At 41.2% G+C, this 15404-nt stretch overlaps 1 protein-coding gene across 1 annotated transcript; it reads left to right on the top strand.

Annotated features, from left to right (window-relative positions):
• The first annotated feature begins 5565 nt into the window (after nucleotides 1-5565).
• LOC133496324 (gap junction alpha-1 protein) lies at nucleotides 5566-14004 on the top strand. The gene is made up of 2 exons (XM_061811744.1): nucleotides 5566-5733; nucleotides 9646-14004. Exon 2 carries the CDS (start codon nucleotides 9662-9664, stop codon nucleotides 10829-10831), a length of 1170 nt encoding a protein of 389 aa, XP_061667728.1. The 5' UTR covers nucleotides 5566-5733; nucleotides 9646-9661; the 3' UTR covers nucleotides 10832-14004.
• Nucleotides 14005-15404: the final 1400 nt, after the last annotated feature.

Raw genomic sequence — 15404 nt, 5'->3', positions numbered from 1 at the left:
CGGAGCGGAAGAGTGGTAGGGAGCCAAGTGGTGAGATTTCCAGGCCTGAAAGGACAACGTCAATCTGTACAATTTGTAAAAAGGTTATAGGTAAAGTAGTAAGGGTCCAAATTCATATAAGCCCATGAAAAATCACGTAAAAGAAAACACCTAAAAAGAAAATATCAAAAGAAATACCATCCATCAATTTTCTGCACTGCTACTCCTCACTTGGCTCACTGTGCTGGAGCCTCTCTCAGCTAGTATATTCGGGTACACCCTAAAGTGATTGCCAGCCAATCGCAGGGCACGTATAAACAGCCAATAACACTCACAATGACACCTTCAATCAACCTACCAGTCATGTTTTTTGGGATGTGGCAGTAAACTGGATCCCCAGAGAAAACCGAGGCTGGCATGGAGAGATGCAAACGCCACACTAGTGGGGCGAGGATGTGAACCCTGCTCCTCAGAACTGGGAGGAATGTGTGTAAACAAGTACTACCAGTGAAGAAGATTATAATTTTTTGTTATGTTTCCACAATCGTGAAACAGTTTTGACTCTGACGGTTCCTTGGGGCACATGTTGACTGGTTGGGCAAACTCCATGCACCCTCGAGGACTCTTCTCAAGGTTTAGAGCCGCTTCACTTACTTCAGGGCCAGGACAAATATCACACTTCTTCTTTTCCTTTCGGCTTGTCCCGTTAGGGGTTGCCACAGCGTGTCATCTTTTGCCATCTTAGCCTATCTCCTGCATCTTCCTCTCTAACCCCAACTGCCCTCATGTCTTCCCTCACCACATCCATAAACCTTTTCTTTGGTCTTCCTCTCGCTCTTTTGCCTGGGAGCTCCATCCTCAGCATCCTTCTACCAATATACTCACTCTCTCGCCTCTGAACATGTCCAAACCATCGAAGTCTGCTCTCTCGAATCTTGTCTCCAAAACATCCAGCTTTGGCTGTCCCTCTAATGAGCTCATTTCTAATCCTATCCAACCTGGTCACTCCGAGCGAGAAAATCAACATCTTCATTTCTGCCACCTCCAGTTCAGCGTCCTGTTGTTTCTTCAGTGCCACCGTCTCTAATCCGTACATCATGGCCTCACCACTGTTTTGTAAACTTTGCCCTTCATCCTAGCCGAGACTCTTGTGTCACATAACACACCAGACACCTTTCGCCAGCTGTTCCAACCTGCTTGGACCCGTTTCTTCACTTCCTGACCACACTCTCCATTGCTCTGTATTGTTGACCCCAAGTATTTGAAGTCGTCCACCCTCGCTATCTCTTCTCCCTGTAGCCTCACTCTTCCCCCTCTACTTTTCTCATTCACGCACATATATTCTGTTTTACTTCGGCTAATCTTCATTCCTCTCCTTTCCAGTGCATGTCTCCATCTTTCCAATTGTTCCTCTGCATGCTCCCTGCTTTCACTGCATATGACAATATCATCTGCGAACATCATGGTCCAAGGGGATTCCAGTCTAACCTCATCTGTCAGCCTATCCATTACCACTGCAAACAGGAAGGGGCTCAGAGCTGATCCCTGATGCAGTCCCACCTCCACCTTAAATTCCTCTGTCACACCTAAGGCACACCTCACCATTGTTCTGCTGCCATCATACATGTCCCGTACTATTTTAACATACTTCTCTGCCACACCAGACTTACGCATGCAGTACCACAGTTCCTCTCTTGGTACTCTCTGTCATAGGCTTTCTCTAGATCCACAAAGACACAATGTAGCTCCTTCTGACCTTCTCTGTACTTTTCCACGAGCATCCTCAAGGCAAATAATGCATCTGTGGTACTCTTTCTAGGCATGAAACCATACTGTTGCTCGCAGATACTTACTTCTGTTCTGAGTCTAGCCTCCACTACTCTTTCCCATAACTTCATTGCGTGGCTCATCAACTTTATTCCTCTATAGTTCCCACAGCTCTGAACATCCCCTTTGTTCTTAAAAATGGGAACTAGAACACTTTTCCTCCATTCTTCAGGCATCTTTTCGCCCGCTAGTATTCTGTTGAATAAGTTGGTCAAAAACTCCACAGCCATCTCTCCAAATTGCTTCCATACCTCTACCGGTATGTCATCAGGACCAACTGCCTTTCCATTTTTCATCCTTTGTAGTGCCTTTCTGACTTCCCCCTTAGTAATCATTTCCACTTCCTGGTCTTTCACTCTTGCCTCTTCAACTCTTCCTTCTCTCTCATTTTCTTCATTCATCAACTTCTCAAAGTATTCTTTCCATCTATTTAGTACACTACCGGCACCAGTCAACACATTTCCATCTCTATCCTTAATCACCCTTACCTGCTGCACATCCTTCCCATCTCTATCCCTCTGTCTGGCCAACCTGTAGAGATCCTTTTCTCCTTATTTCGTGTCCAACCTGGTGTACATGTCTTCATATGCCTCTTGTTTAGCCTTTGCCACCTCTACCTTTGCCCTACGTCGCATCTCGATGTACTCCTTTCGCCTCTCCTCAGTCCTCTCAGTATCCCACTTCTTCTTCGCTATCTCTTTCCTTGTATGACTCCCTGTATTTTGGGGTTCCACCACCAAGTCTCCTTCTCCCCTTTCCTACCAGATGACACACCAAGTACTCTCCTGCCTGTCTCTCTGATTACCTTGGCTGTCGTCGTCCAGTCTTCCGGGAGCTTCGGTTGTCCATCGAGAGCCTGTCTCACCTCTTTCCGGAAGGCCGCACAACATTCTTCCTTTCTCAGCTTCCACCACATGGTTCTCTGCTCTACCTTTGTCTTCTTAATCTTCCTACCCACCACCAGAATCATCCTACATACTACCATCCTATGCTGTCGAGCTACACTCTCCCCTACCACTACTTTACAGTCAGTAACCTCCTTCAGATTACATCGTCTGCACAAAATATAATCTACCTGCGTGGTTCTACCTCCGCTCTTGTAGGTCACTATATGTTCCTCCCTCTTCTGGAAATAAGTGTTCACTACAGCCATCTCCATCCTTTTTGCAAAGTCCACCACCATCTGCCCTTCAAAGTTCCTTTCCTGGATGGCGTACTTACCCATCACTTCTTCATCGCCCCTGTTTCCTTTACCAATATGTCCATTACAATCTGCACCAATCACAACTCTCTCGCTGTCTGGGATGCTCAGAACTACTTCATCTAGTTCCTTCCAGAATTTATCTTTCAACTCTAGGTCACATCCTACCTGTGGTGCATAGCCGCTAACCACATTATACATAACACCCTCAATTTCAAATTTTAGTCTCATCACTCGATCTGATACTCTTTTCACCTCCAAGACATTCTTAGCCAGCTCTTCCTTTAAAATAACCCCTACTCCATTTCTCTTCCCATCTACTCCGTGGTAGAATAATTTAAACCCTGCTCCCAAACTTCTAGCCTTACTACCTTTCCACCTGCTCTCTTGGATGCACAGAATATCAACCTTTCTCCTAATCATCATGTCAACCAACTCCTGTGCTTTTCCTGTCATAGTCCCAACATTCAAAGTCCCTACACTCAGTTGTAGGCTCTGTGCATTCCTCTTTTTCTTCTGACGCTGGATCCGGTTTCCTCCTCTTCTTTGTCTTCGACCCACAGTAGCTGAATTTCCACCGACGCCCTGCAGGTTAGCAGTGCCGGGGGCGGGCGTTGTTAACCCGGGCCACGACCGATCCGGTATGGGATTCTTTAGATGAACGCTCATATTTGTTTGGCACAGTTTTTACGCTGGTTGCCCTTCCTGACGCAACCCTCTGCATTTACCAGAGGAACTGGTTTGTGCCCCCATAGGGCTGCATTGGACAAATATCACACTACTCATCCTGAATTTGAAATGTGACTTCCAGATGGACTCTCCACTCTAGAAGTCCCACATAGATTTTACAGGGGAGGTTGTGGAGTGTGATTGGAACACAGCATCCGTTCCCCTTCTTAAATAGGTTTCTAATTAGTTAACGTCCACCTTCAGCTGCTGATCAGTGTAGTTGTAACTTCTAGATTTAGTTACGAAGTTCACTACTACAAAGTATCCCACTCTGTTTTCAGTATTTTCCTTATCACAAATAATAATAACAATACATGCATTTTCTGAGACACTTATCTTCATGAGGGTTGCGGGAGTTCCGGAGCCATCCCAGCTGTCATCGGGCAGGAGGGAGGGTACACCCTGAACTGGTTGCCACTCATTCTCAAGGCACATGAAGACAGACAACAGTCGCATTCACAATCACACTGAGGGGGAATTTAGAGTGTCCAATTAACGTTGCATGTTTTTTAGGTGTGGGAGCAAAACAGAGTGCCCGGAGAAAACCCACTCAAGGCACGTGGAGAACATGCACACTCCACACAGGTGAGGCTGGGATTGAACCCAGGACCTCAGAACTGTGAAGCCAATGCTTTACAGCTGTTCCACCGTGCTGCCATATAATAATAATAATAATAATAATAATAATAATAATAATAATAATAATAATAATAATAATAATAATAATAATAATAATAATAATAATAATAATAATAATAATAATAATAATAATAATAATAATAATTATAATAATAATAATAATAATATCTCGATTTTTAAAAATAATTTATTTCAGACCCAGAATTCCTTACGCAACTTATAAATGCAGAAATGAGGACAGAAGAAAGCTATTGAGCTATATTTACTCAAAGACAGATTCATTCCTACAGTGACTTTTAAATCAAAGGTTTTACCAAGATCAATGACTACATTTTAAATTGTACAGCTAGTTGTGTCTCAATCATTGAACGTTTGGAAATTAATTACAAATAAAATAAGTAAGCAATAAATAAGTACAAAACATACAATAGTCTGCAATTGGCTGGCGACAAGTTGAGAGTGCACCTTGCCTTCTGGCTGTCGACAGCTGGCATAGGCTTCAGCACTCCCGTGACCCTTGTGAGGATAAACAGCGCAGAAAATGGATGGATGGATGGACGTACAATAGCACGGAATTGCGCTCCAGGGTTAGGGTTGTTATTTCAGCCACCAGGTGGTGGTACATACAGGCAAACCCAAACAAGAAAATTGTACGGAAAACAAATTTTTGTTTTTTCTATTCAAAGTTTGTTTTACTCAGACATTTTGAAGACATTTGGTTCTGATTGAGTTCATCATTCATAATGATGGGGCCTTTTGAAATCAAACTACAGTTTAGCTTGGAGCGCATCAATGATCAGTTTTAAACTTGCTTTTGGTGAAACGAGGGTGCAACTGTTTCGTGATGCAGCTGTCTAACTTGCTTTAATTTCGAGAGAAAACTAAAATTTAAATCAACAGGCGTCCATGCCATTCCAAATGCACGAGGTCCTGGCTAAACTCTTGACCAAACTTGAATTTGGGACTACCTACAGTTTATGATGACGAGATGCCCGATTACTATTTATTTATTTTCTCTTTTCCTCAGATAAAATGCTTGACGTTAAAGTTATTTTTCTGAAGGAACGTTCCCCCTAAAAGCGATTAGTTCATTCAAAAATAAATGGACCATTTCCGGAGTTGGACGAGCCAAAGTACGTTATTAAGCTTCACAGTGAGCCAGTGGGGCTTGGATCTTGACGTCGAGGTCAGGTGACTCCCGCCTCCGACCGGACACTTATAAGTTGGGTTCAGTTTGCTCAGTTTGCTGTTGGTGTCAAACGTGGATGTCGAGCTCTTTGGAGAGTACAGTAATTTCCAATTAACTTAACGGAAAGAGTCCCACCGAGCTCACACTTTTTCTCCCTGTAACTTTCCAGGTAAGTTTCAAGCTTCAAACGCTCAACTTCATTATAAACTAGAATTTTAAATAATCTGTAAGTAACTGGGTCATTCATCTGTGTTGCACATCTTTCTTCAAAATTAACATTTAAAGCAGATCACTGGTCACATGTAGACACCCAAACAGTGAGCTGTACTTTATTAACACGAGTCATATAAATGTACCATTGGATTTTCTTCTAAAAAAAAAAAAAAATCCTAATCTTCCTTTCATCTTTTTATTTTCTTTTTTTTTATGAGGCCACTTTAACTTAAGTGCCACTGTAGACCACCGAAGTTTGAGTAAATCATGTGATTTAATGAAAGACTCATGTCCCAGTCACTTTACAGCTGCGAAACAATCTAAAAAAGATTGTTCAGCTGCTGCGGAACAGCAGGAAACCTAAAAGTGGGACATGTTATTCCATGTATATCCTGTGTCTTCTCCCCATGTGCTGTGTGGGGCATTGTGTTGGAATGGTCAGTGCTGTCTCAGTCATTTAACATTAAAGCCAGTCATGTAGAAATAGGCGGGAATCTCTGTGTCTAATCATTACAAAATGATTTATTGCCTTTTATGTCACTTGGGATGTTGGAGGAGGCCTTCTGATTGAGCATATGACCTCCATCAACCATCGAGGTTGGGGGATAAAGTGTTTTGTCTTGTCATAAAATTAGTTAGGGCTTGTGCCATCAGAAATGGATCATGATCTATAAAAATCCTAATTTGGTCAAAGGAAAAAAAAAAACAGTTTTCAAACACCAAAACCAATTATTGGCTTAAAACTATGAATACAGATTAGAGTACAATATTTGACTGATTCTCGTGGTAGCGATTAAAAGAACAGAGGTGTGGCGCTCTATTTATATTTCATATTATAAGATGCCCGTCTATGATGATGAGAAAATGTACCGTATGTCAAAAATATATATATTTGCGCCATTTGTTCTCAACTCCCCCCCAAAAAAACAAAACAAAAAAAACGAAACAAAACAAAAGAAATCTGTGAGATTGTTTACGTTTTGCTATTATCAAATGACACTAAAAAATATTACAAAATACTGGATCCACAAGACTGACAAGTGGCACAAAGCAGTGTTTATTAATTACACAATTCCTTAAAACAGAGTAAAAGCCGTCAAAAATTAACTTTTTGTTACTAGTGTTCCTAGCATTCAATTAAGTCAATATTTCATGGATTATGAAATGTTGACATTTTCAATATTCTTCCTTTGAAAAAGTTGTCTTGCATATCACAGATGTCACTCTAGTTAAAAATAAATGAAAATCTGTCCAACAATGCAGCTCATTGACATTGCCAACATAATCATTGCTTTCAGTGTATTCAGGAAATGTTATAATGCCACAAGAACACAGGTGTCAAACTCAAAGCCCAGGGGCCAAATCCGGCCTGCTATGTTTTTATGTGGCCCGCAAAGGCAAATCATGTGTATCAACCTCCATGATTTTTGTTAAAAATCTGTACCAAAATTTCAAATTGTCACATCATAAATGATCATGTTGAGATATTCCAAGCATTTTTGTGTTCCCAAACATCAACAAGTTGAAAAACCCATTACCCTTTCCAAAGTAGTTCATAAATTTCATATGTAAATATGATGAGGCCTAACAGTTTTATGCTTTCACAGCCATAATTGTAACTTCAATGTGGGCCTAGACAAAAAACGTTTGACACCCGTGTACCGAAAGTATCTCAACCATGTTTTGCAGCACAAATTCGCATTCAATTTACAGGCAATTGAATGGGAACGCATTTTGGCCTTTTGGTGTGAAGTTTGCATCATCTTTCTGAGCTATGGTGAATTTTCCTGAGCTTCCTCTCACTGTTTAAAAAACATTCCGCTACATTTGGTCATTAAGGTTAAGATAATTTAATTCTGCTTCTCGAGTTTGATCAATCATCGTCGTCATCAATCATCAATCATCAACAATCATTGCCTGGGTTTGTTTGACTGTAGATTAGTCTGTACTACGCTCCTCAGATGCAATCCAAATTCTGTGTGACCCTATATAAATTGTAAATAAAATGTACAGGTAGCACTTGCCTTCAGACTAAGTTGACACAATGGTCGGCACTAAGCTGTCAACAGACAGTATGAGCAGTGTGGAAAGAAGCTCACAGCAGGGTTTTCCGCTGCGCTCCACACACACTTTAAATTGTTACATTGACTTCACATTCTCATAACTGAGCTGCTTTAGTCCTACAACATCTTGATGCAGAACTTATTTGTCAGATTTCTTTTTGGGGTGTTCACTGAAGCTTCCTGCCTGCTATATCTTGTTTGTGCTCGTTCATGCTTCATTCTAAAGAGCACATATCTTTAACTATAAAATACCCTTGCAAGTGATGGGACGAAATAGTTTTGAAAATGACCAAAACTATTTTGTTGATATGCATTCTCACTTGACATTGGCTCAAATGACTGAAATGTTTTTATTCAAGCATTCAAACCAGTTTGATTGGGCATAATCATAAGTTAATTATACAGCATACTTTCAAAGTGTGTAACAAAACTAATCTTATGTCATGATTCATGGTTATGTCTCTGATCCAAGGGTGAGTTAAACTTTCTGCACTTATGTAATGTTTCACTTCATGAGTCTCATTTGCTGTTAAATTGTGACATACTATCTTAAATTTACAACAGTGTATCGCTCTGAGTGACCAAAATGTGTTTCCTTTGTCTGGGCTCGGCAACTGAATTAGGCTGTGTGCTTCTTTCACGAGGACCAATAAAGGCCAACAACACACAGAAGTTACTCCTGAAACGCTTGGTGCCGTGGCTACCAAATCAAGTTCAAAGTAGTCACAAGAATAGTAAAAAATGTTTTCCTTTTCCCTTTTTAAGTTCCAGACAAAGTTCCCCCACAGTTTATAGTTAAAAAGAGTCCCAGTGTAAATGAACAGTAACCCATCCATCCATTTTCTTTCACCACTTATCCTCACGAGGGTCATGGGGAGTGGTGGAGCCTATCCCAGCTGTCAACGGGCAGGAGGCAAGGTACACCCTTGACTGGTTTCCAGTCAATCATACGGCACATAGAGAAAAACAGTCACACTCACATACTTATGGGCAATTTAGAGTGTCCAATTAATGTTGCATGTTTTTGGGATGTGGGAGGAAACCGGAGTGCCTGGAGAAAACCCACGCAGGCCGGGGAAAACATGTAAACTCCACACAGGCGGTGCCAGTATTGAACCCGGGTCCTCAGAACTGTGAGGCCAACGCTTTACCAGCTGATCCACCGTGCCGCCCGGACTGTAACCGTCAGTTTATATTCTGCCTTTTCTCCTCATAAAACAGTGGTTTCCAAACATTTTTTTAAGCACACCTCTTTTTAGAGATGAAAGAAATTTTCAGCACCCCTGGCTTGCAGACATTTTTCCTTGGAAATCCACAAAAACATAAAGAACAGCTCGGTGTAACTTAATAATGAAATGTGTTTATGGTAGTTCATGGTGGCTTCACACCTCCTATCATAACACTGAACCCCCCTCAGGGGGCGCAACCCTCAGTTTGAAAACCACTGTCATAAAATATTCTCTGAACAGCTCTTGTTGAGGCTCAACGTTCTTTTGTAAAAGAAAAACACACAAAACCCCAAAGGAAAAACCAAAACATGCAGAGATAGTCCTTCAATGAAATGTGGGTGATATTATGGCGACTGTGACTCATGAAGCTTTTCCAGAAACTCTTGGTTAGATTGTGAATTGGATTACATGATGGATGTTTGCCTCTAGAGGTTCCACTGTTTTTGATTCTTCTACTTGAGCCTAAAGAAGTCTGGAACAAACATTTGTGTCCAACTGAGCATGCTCAGTAATTAGTTACCATGCAAAAGGTGTCTTGATTTGCCAATTTACATGTTCATTTGTTTCATTTTCCAGTGAAGGCTCCTTGAGGATGGGTGATTGGAGTGCTCTTGGTCGTTTGCTGGATAAGGTCCAGGCCTACTCCACTGCTGGGGGGAAGGTCTGGCTATCTGTCCTCTTCATCTTTAGAATCCTGGTCCTGGGCACAGCAGTAGAATCTGCCTGGGGAGATGAGCAGTCTGCCTTCAAATGCAACACCCAACAGCCTGGTTGTGAGAACGTCTGCTATGACAAATCCTTCCCCATCTCACATGTCAGATTTTGGGTCCTCCAGATCATCTTCGTATCAACTCCGACACTACTTTATCTGGCTCATGTATTTTATCTGAATAGGAAGGAACAGAAACTGAATAGGAAGGAGGAAGTGCTCAAAGTTGTACAAAATGATGGGGGTGATGTTGAACTCCCTCTGAAGAAAATTGAAATGAAAAAGCTCAAATATGGCATTGACGAGCATGGCAAAGTAAAGATGAAGGGAGCACTGCTCAGAACCTATATAGTCAGCATTTTTTTTAAGTCTGTGTTTGAAGTGGGCTTTCTTGTGATCCAGTGGTACATTTATGGTTTTACCTTGTCAGCGGTCTATACCTGTGAGAGATCTCCATGCCCACACAGGGTGGACTGTTTCCTGTCCCGTCCCACAGAAAAGACTGTCTTCATAATCTTCATGCTCGTAGTTTCACTGGTATCCCTGTTGCTTAATGTCATTGAACTCTTTTATGTGTTTTTCAAGAGGATCAAAGATCGTGTGAAGGGTCAACAGCAGCCCACTCTCTACCCTGGCGGGGGCACTTTGAGCCCAACCCCTAAGGAACTCTCCACAACCAAGTATGCTTACTATAATGGCTGCTCTTCCCCTACTGCACCACTCTCACCGATGTCGCCCCCAGGTTACAAGTTAGCCACTGGAGAGAGGGGGACAGGCTCGTGTCGTAATTTTAACAAACAGGCCCATGAGCAGAACTGGGCCAACTATTCCACAGAGCAAAACCGCCTTGGCCAGATTGGAGGAGGAGGGAGCACTATTTCAAACTCCCATGCACAAGCCTTTGACTTCCCAGACGAAACCCATGAGCATAAGAAACTGTCCTCATCAGCAGGACACGAGATGCAACCACTGGCCCTGATGGACGCCAGGCCTTGCAGCCGGGCTAGTAGCCGGATGAGCAGCCGGGCTAGGCCAGACGATCTGGATGTGTAAACCTGCCTGGCGGCCTGGGAACCAGGAAACAATCACTTAGGTTTAAACAGGAGTTGAGGGTAACCTCTGTTAATGTCTGTCATAGAGACTCTTTAGTTCATCAAGAGACATTCAAACTTATGTAACACTGTCAAAAGGTACAAATTGGAAATAGTTTTTAATGACTTACCATACGCTTTTGTCACCTAATCTAGCCTTAACAGAGCACACCCGTAGAAATGGGTGGAAGGCAGAAGTGATGCTGAGATCAATGGAACACGGCCGTCAATAGTCAATAAGAATTATTTGGCTAAAGTTTGTTATATATTTAAGAAGTGCCCCATAGTATTGTGTAGTCATTGCATTATATGCCAGTAGTGACCAAGGTTTGTCAGCCATATTTCCGCCAAGCTCAGTTTGATTCACTATGATATTGTTAAGTACTCTACAGTAAACTATGATTTTAATGATGATGATTAAATCCATTTGAATCCACACTAAAAATGTCATTTACAAATCATGCAATATCACAATCCTCTTCCCATTCATACTGTAGGTGAAAATTCTCCATCGAGCAATCAACACTGGACCATTAATCTACCATTGTGGTCTGTCCACAAACCTAATTGGAATTTATTAGGGGCGATCGTGTTCATTATTATGTTAGCAACAGGGCATTAACAGGAATTTGGGGCCGCATGCAAGGTATCAGGTTGGGTCACTCCCTGTCAGTTATGGGCCCTGAGAATTATCATGACTTTTCTCCCCCTTACAGTGCTCTGGCTAACTTATTGAGTTAGTAGTCTCACTTTACCGTCCCACTCAACCAGCCCCACCCCAAAAAACAAAAAAACAAAAACAAACAATCTAACCATCCAATTGTAACACTGGAATTCTTTGCGACTTGGAAAGTGAACCCAACTGGAAAAAACGCTTGGTTGACTCACAATGGTAGTAAGTTCTGAATGTTATGTTTCACAGTAATAACAGCGTGACTTTGGACAGTTATTTTATTACTGCTAAATGGTAAAGCCTCATGCAGATATCATTATGTTTTGTAAACATGATAATATTAGGTGGAGGTGGTGGTACTGTAGGTATAATTAAGGTGGAGTAGCTGTGGAGCGCTGGCCTCACAGTTCTGAGGACCAGGATTCAAATCCTCCTCGCCTGTGTGGAATTTGCATGATATCCCCGTACCTGCGTGAGTTTTCTCCTGGCACTCCGGTTTCCTCCCACATGTCAAAAATCTGCATTAAATGGAGACTCTAAATTGTCTTTAGGTGTGATTTTGAGTGTGACTGTTGTCTGTCTCCATATGCCCTGCAATTGGCTGCCAACCAGTCCAGGGTGTAACCTGCCTCCTGCCCATTGACTGCTGGGACAGTCTCCAGCACTCCAGTGACCTTTGTGATGATAAGCGGTTCAGAAAATGGATGGGTGAATAATATAATTAAGAGTTGAAGTGTCAACATTGAAAAAGCCCAATGTACTGTAAATGCCCCGTATTTTTCCATTAACAGGAAGCAGTCATACGCACGTGGGTCCTCATGTGCACGTATCTTGGTGAAAAATTGCAAAACAAGGTTTTGTGGAAATTGTTTGATATTTATTGTTTGGGATGAGATGGAAAGATATGGCTCAGATAATGAATTGACTACTATTCAGCAATTCTTACTCATTGTTCTCATATTACTTCAAAGTTAGTCTGGATTGTTTTTTTTTCCTGATAAACTTTGAATTTCTGTGGCGTTTCATTCTGTGGATTTATGTTTTTCTTTTAGGAGTGTGTGAGTGGCAGGATTGACAGATTAGGCTGTTTTGACAGCAGTGTTCTTTTGTAAGTTGTATCAGTTGGTCAAGTCATTGATTCCTTTTTGATATTTTATGGCAGGTAGCGAGACTGCCGGAATATTTTTTTTCCACATCTGAGTGAGTAATTTTGTTTGTGTTTTTTGTCCTTGAGATTTGCTGTCAGCGTTGCTGCTTGAGAAATAGTTAGTAGTGTAAATCAAGCTAACAGACACAATGAAAATGTGAGTTTTTGGAAGACTTATTGTAGAGCTGGACTAATATTTAGTCAGTTATATTAAAATACTTGTCAATGTAGCTCCACAACTCCAAACATTAGAAATTTCAATTTGTGCTTTACAAATAAGTCATCATTCTGTTGGTACTTACATGTTATAGATCTTTCAGCTACAATGGCATTTGCACTGAGATCTACTGTAGGTGATAAAGATGTGTTAATGTGACACACCCAAAACATGAATTTTGTTATATAAATCTTGCTAATGTAATTTATAACTGTAAATCACTACAGTACGAGATATCCGACTACTACTTCACACTATTTGTTCTGACCAGATGTTAATAATCCACTGACAGAAAAGGAGCAAAAGTCATTTGTTACAGTAGTACAGAGAATGCTAGTCCATGTCTAGTATAGTGTAAGTGCTTGATAGCAAAGCAATCACTCATTCATTGTATCTATGAACAGTATTTTAATCAATAAATGTTCCTTCATTCCTAATTATCTAATGAATATCTTATTTTTCTTTTCATTTCACTGTTCAAGCCATGTTTTAAGTTGACACCATATCAATTAATCACATGCATTTTTTTCTTTTTCCATTTGTTGTTATACAGCATGAAAAAGTGGTTCATGAACACACCGATCAATGAACTTATCTGGACCAAAGTTTTGCCTTGGTTCATGCAAAAATCAAGAAAGCAGGATGAATTGAACCCAATGTTTGCACTTGTGCCCCAGCTTTACATGTTAGACAATGTATTTTATTTTCTGAAGATTAGGTCAAAACATTGTGTTGCGACTGCATGAACAAAAGCGCAAACCAGGGTCAGGTATGTGTTTTCAAATTGCAGTGAAATTGCACATTGGTGGTCATTTGACATCATTTCCTCTGGCAAATGCTGACTGACTTCATGCTAACCTGCTTTTGTGCCATTTCATGAAATAGTAAAACTTGTTAGGAGCAGTCAAGCACTTGTTTAAAGATATCTATTATCTATTTCCCATGCCCAATTTGAAAACACTGTTCCTTTGTGTTGGCATTCTACCATCTCTCCAACGTATTTTTTGCCACATTTTCTTAAAGAACATTATCAATATTGTATCTTTCATGACATCCATATGTCACAATGTCTATAAAATAAATTTTTATTTTACTTTATTTCATTATTATTTTTTTCTAACCTTAATAACAATATTGTATCATCTCCTAAAAACAGAGGACGCTATCCAACTAAGGCTGGCAAGGCTGCCGAACACCACATAAACCAAGTCATGATCACAAAAAGAAGCAGAATTAGGCTTCGGGTATTCAGTCTTCAGCATTAGTCTAGGTTTGATAAAAGCTTCCTAAAAATTTTGTCAAAAAAAAAAAAAAAAAAAAAAACAGACCAAGAAAGGACACAGCTTTTTTTTCACTTCTTCAGGTTCCCCATTTAATCTTTCCACAGCACTAAATCAAACCACATGTTGTTCAGACTGGAGCTTCAGCTATAAGACCATATGTGTCAGAATTACAAAGGTAGAGGGGCAAATCGGGATTTTAAAACTGTCAGTAGTAATAATCCATTATATCATTGGTTAGAGCACTGGTTTGGTAAACCAGGGGTTGTGGGTTCATATCCCACTGGGGCCTCCACTCCCTGAGAAGGGTTGCGTCAGGAAGGGCATCCGGCGTAAAAATTGTGCCAAACATATATATGTGTTCATCTGAGATGACACACTGTGGCGACCCCGAAAGGGACGAGCCGAAAGAAACATTCCATTGACACCACTTATCCTATTCAGTCACAGGGTGCCTGTTCCATCTTACTTCGGGCAAAGTGTAGACTATACCCTGAAGTGGTCGCTAGTCAGTCAAAGGCCACACACAGTATGGTAGAGACATAACCATTGAGACACATTCACACAGTGAGTGGGAATTAAACCCATTCTGCCTACACCAAAGTCAGGCGAATGGACGAAAATATCATCAGTGATGTCAATAATGTCTTCATCAAATAGGCCTAATAGGAAAGTGTTCAGCGACACGGTGAATCACCTGGTAAAGCGTTGGCCTCATGTTTCTGAGATCCCGAGTTCAATCCCGGGCCCGTTTGTGTGGAGTTTGCATGTTTTCCCTGTGCCTGTGTGGGTTTCCTCTGGGCACTCTGTTTCCTCCCACATTCCAAAAACATACATTAATTGGACACTCTTAATTGCCCCGAGGTGTGATTGTGAGTGCGGCGGTTTGTCTCTATCTGCCCTACAATTGGCTGGCAACCAGTTAAGGGTGTACCCCGCCTCCTCCCCATTGACAGCTGGGATCGGCTCCAGCACTCCCCGCGACCCTTGTGAGGATAAGCGGCGGAGAAAATGGATAGATGGATGGACTGAAAGTATACACAGATCATGCCATGTTAAATCATTATTATCGCTCATTCAATATAAGTTCACCTTTATTCAGTTTTATTGTATAAACCTCTAACATGGTGGAAGATATTACTGTAGTTTTGGTTTGGTTTAGTTAAGCCATTGAAAAAAATATTCATAGTCAGTGTGACAGGACACACAAGGAACCAC

Source organism: Syngnathoides biaculeatus, chromosome 23 (assembly GCF_019802595.1).
Source record: "Syngnathoides biaculeatus isolate LvHL_M chromosome 23, ASM1980259v1, whole genome shotgun sequence".
Taxonomy (NCBI): domain Eukaryota; kingdom Metazoa; phylum Chordata; class Actinopteri; order Syngnathiformes; family Syngnathidae; genus Syngnathoides; species Syngnathoides biaculeatus.
Note: the sequence above shows the minus strand (reverse complement) of the source record. Positions and strands in the feature narration are given on the sequence as shown.

What these genes read in the sequence shown, in the direction of transcription:
- LOC133496324 (XM_061811744.1), top strand. Translation starts at nt 9,662, where the DNA reads ATGGGTGATTGGAGTGCTCTTGGTCGTTTGCTGGATAAGGTCCAGGCC.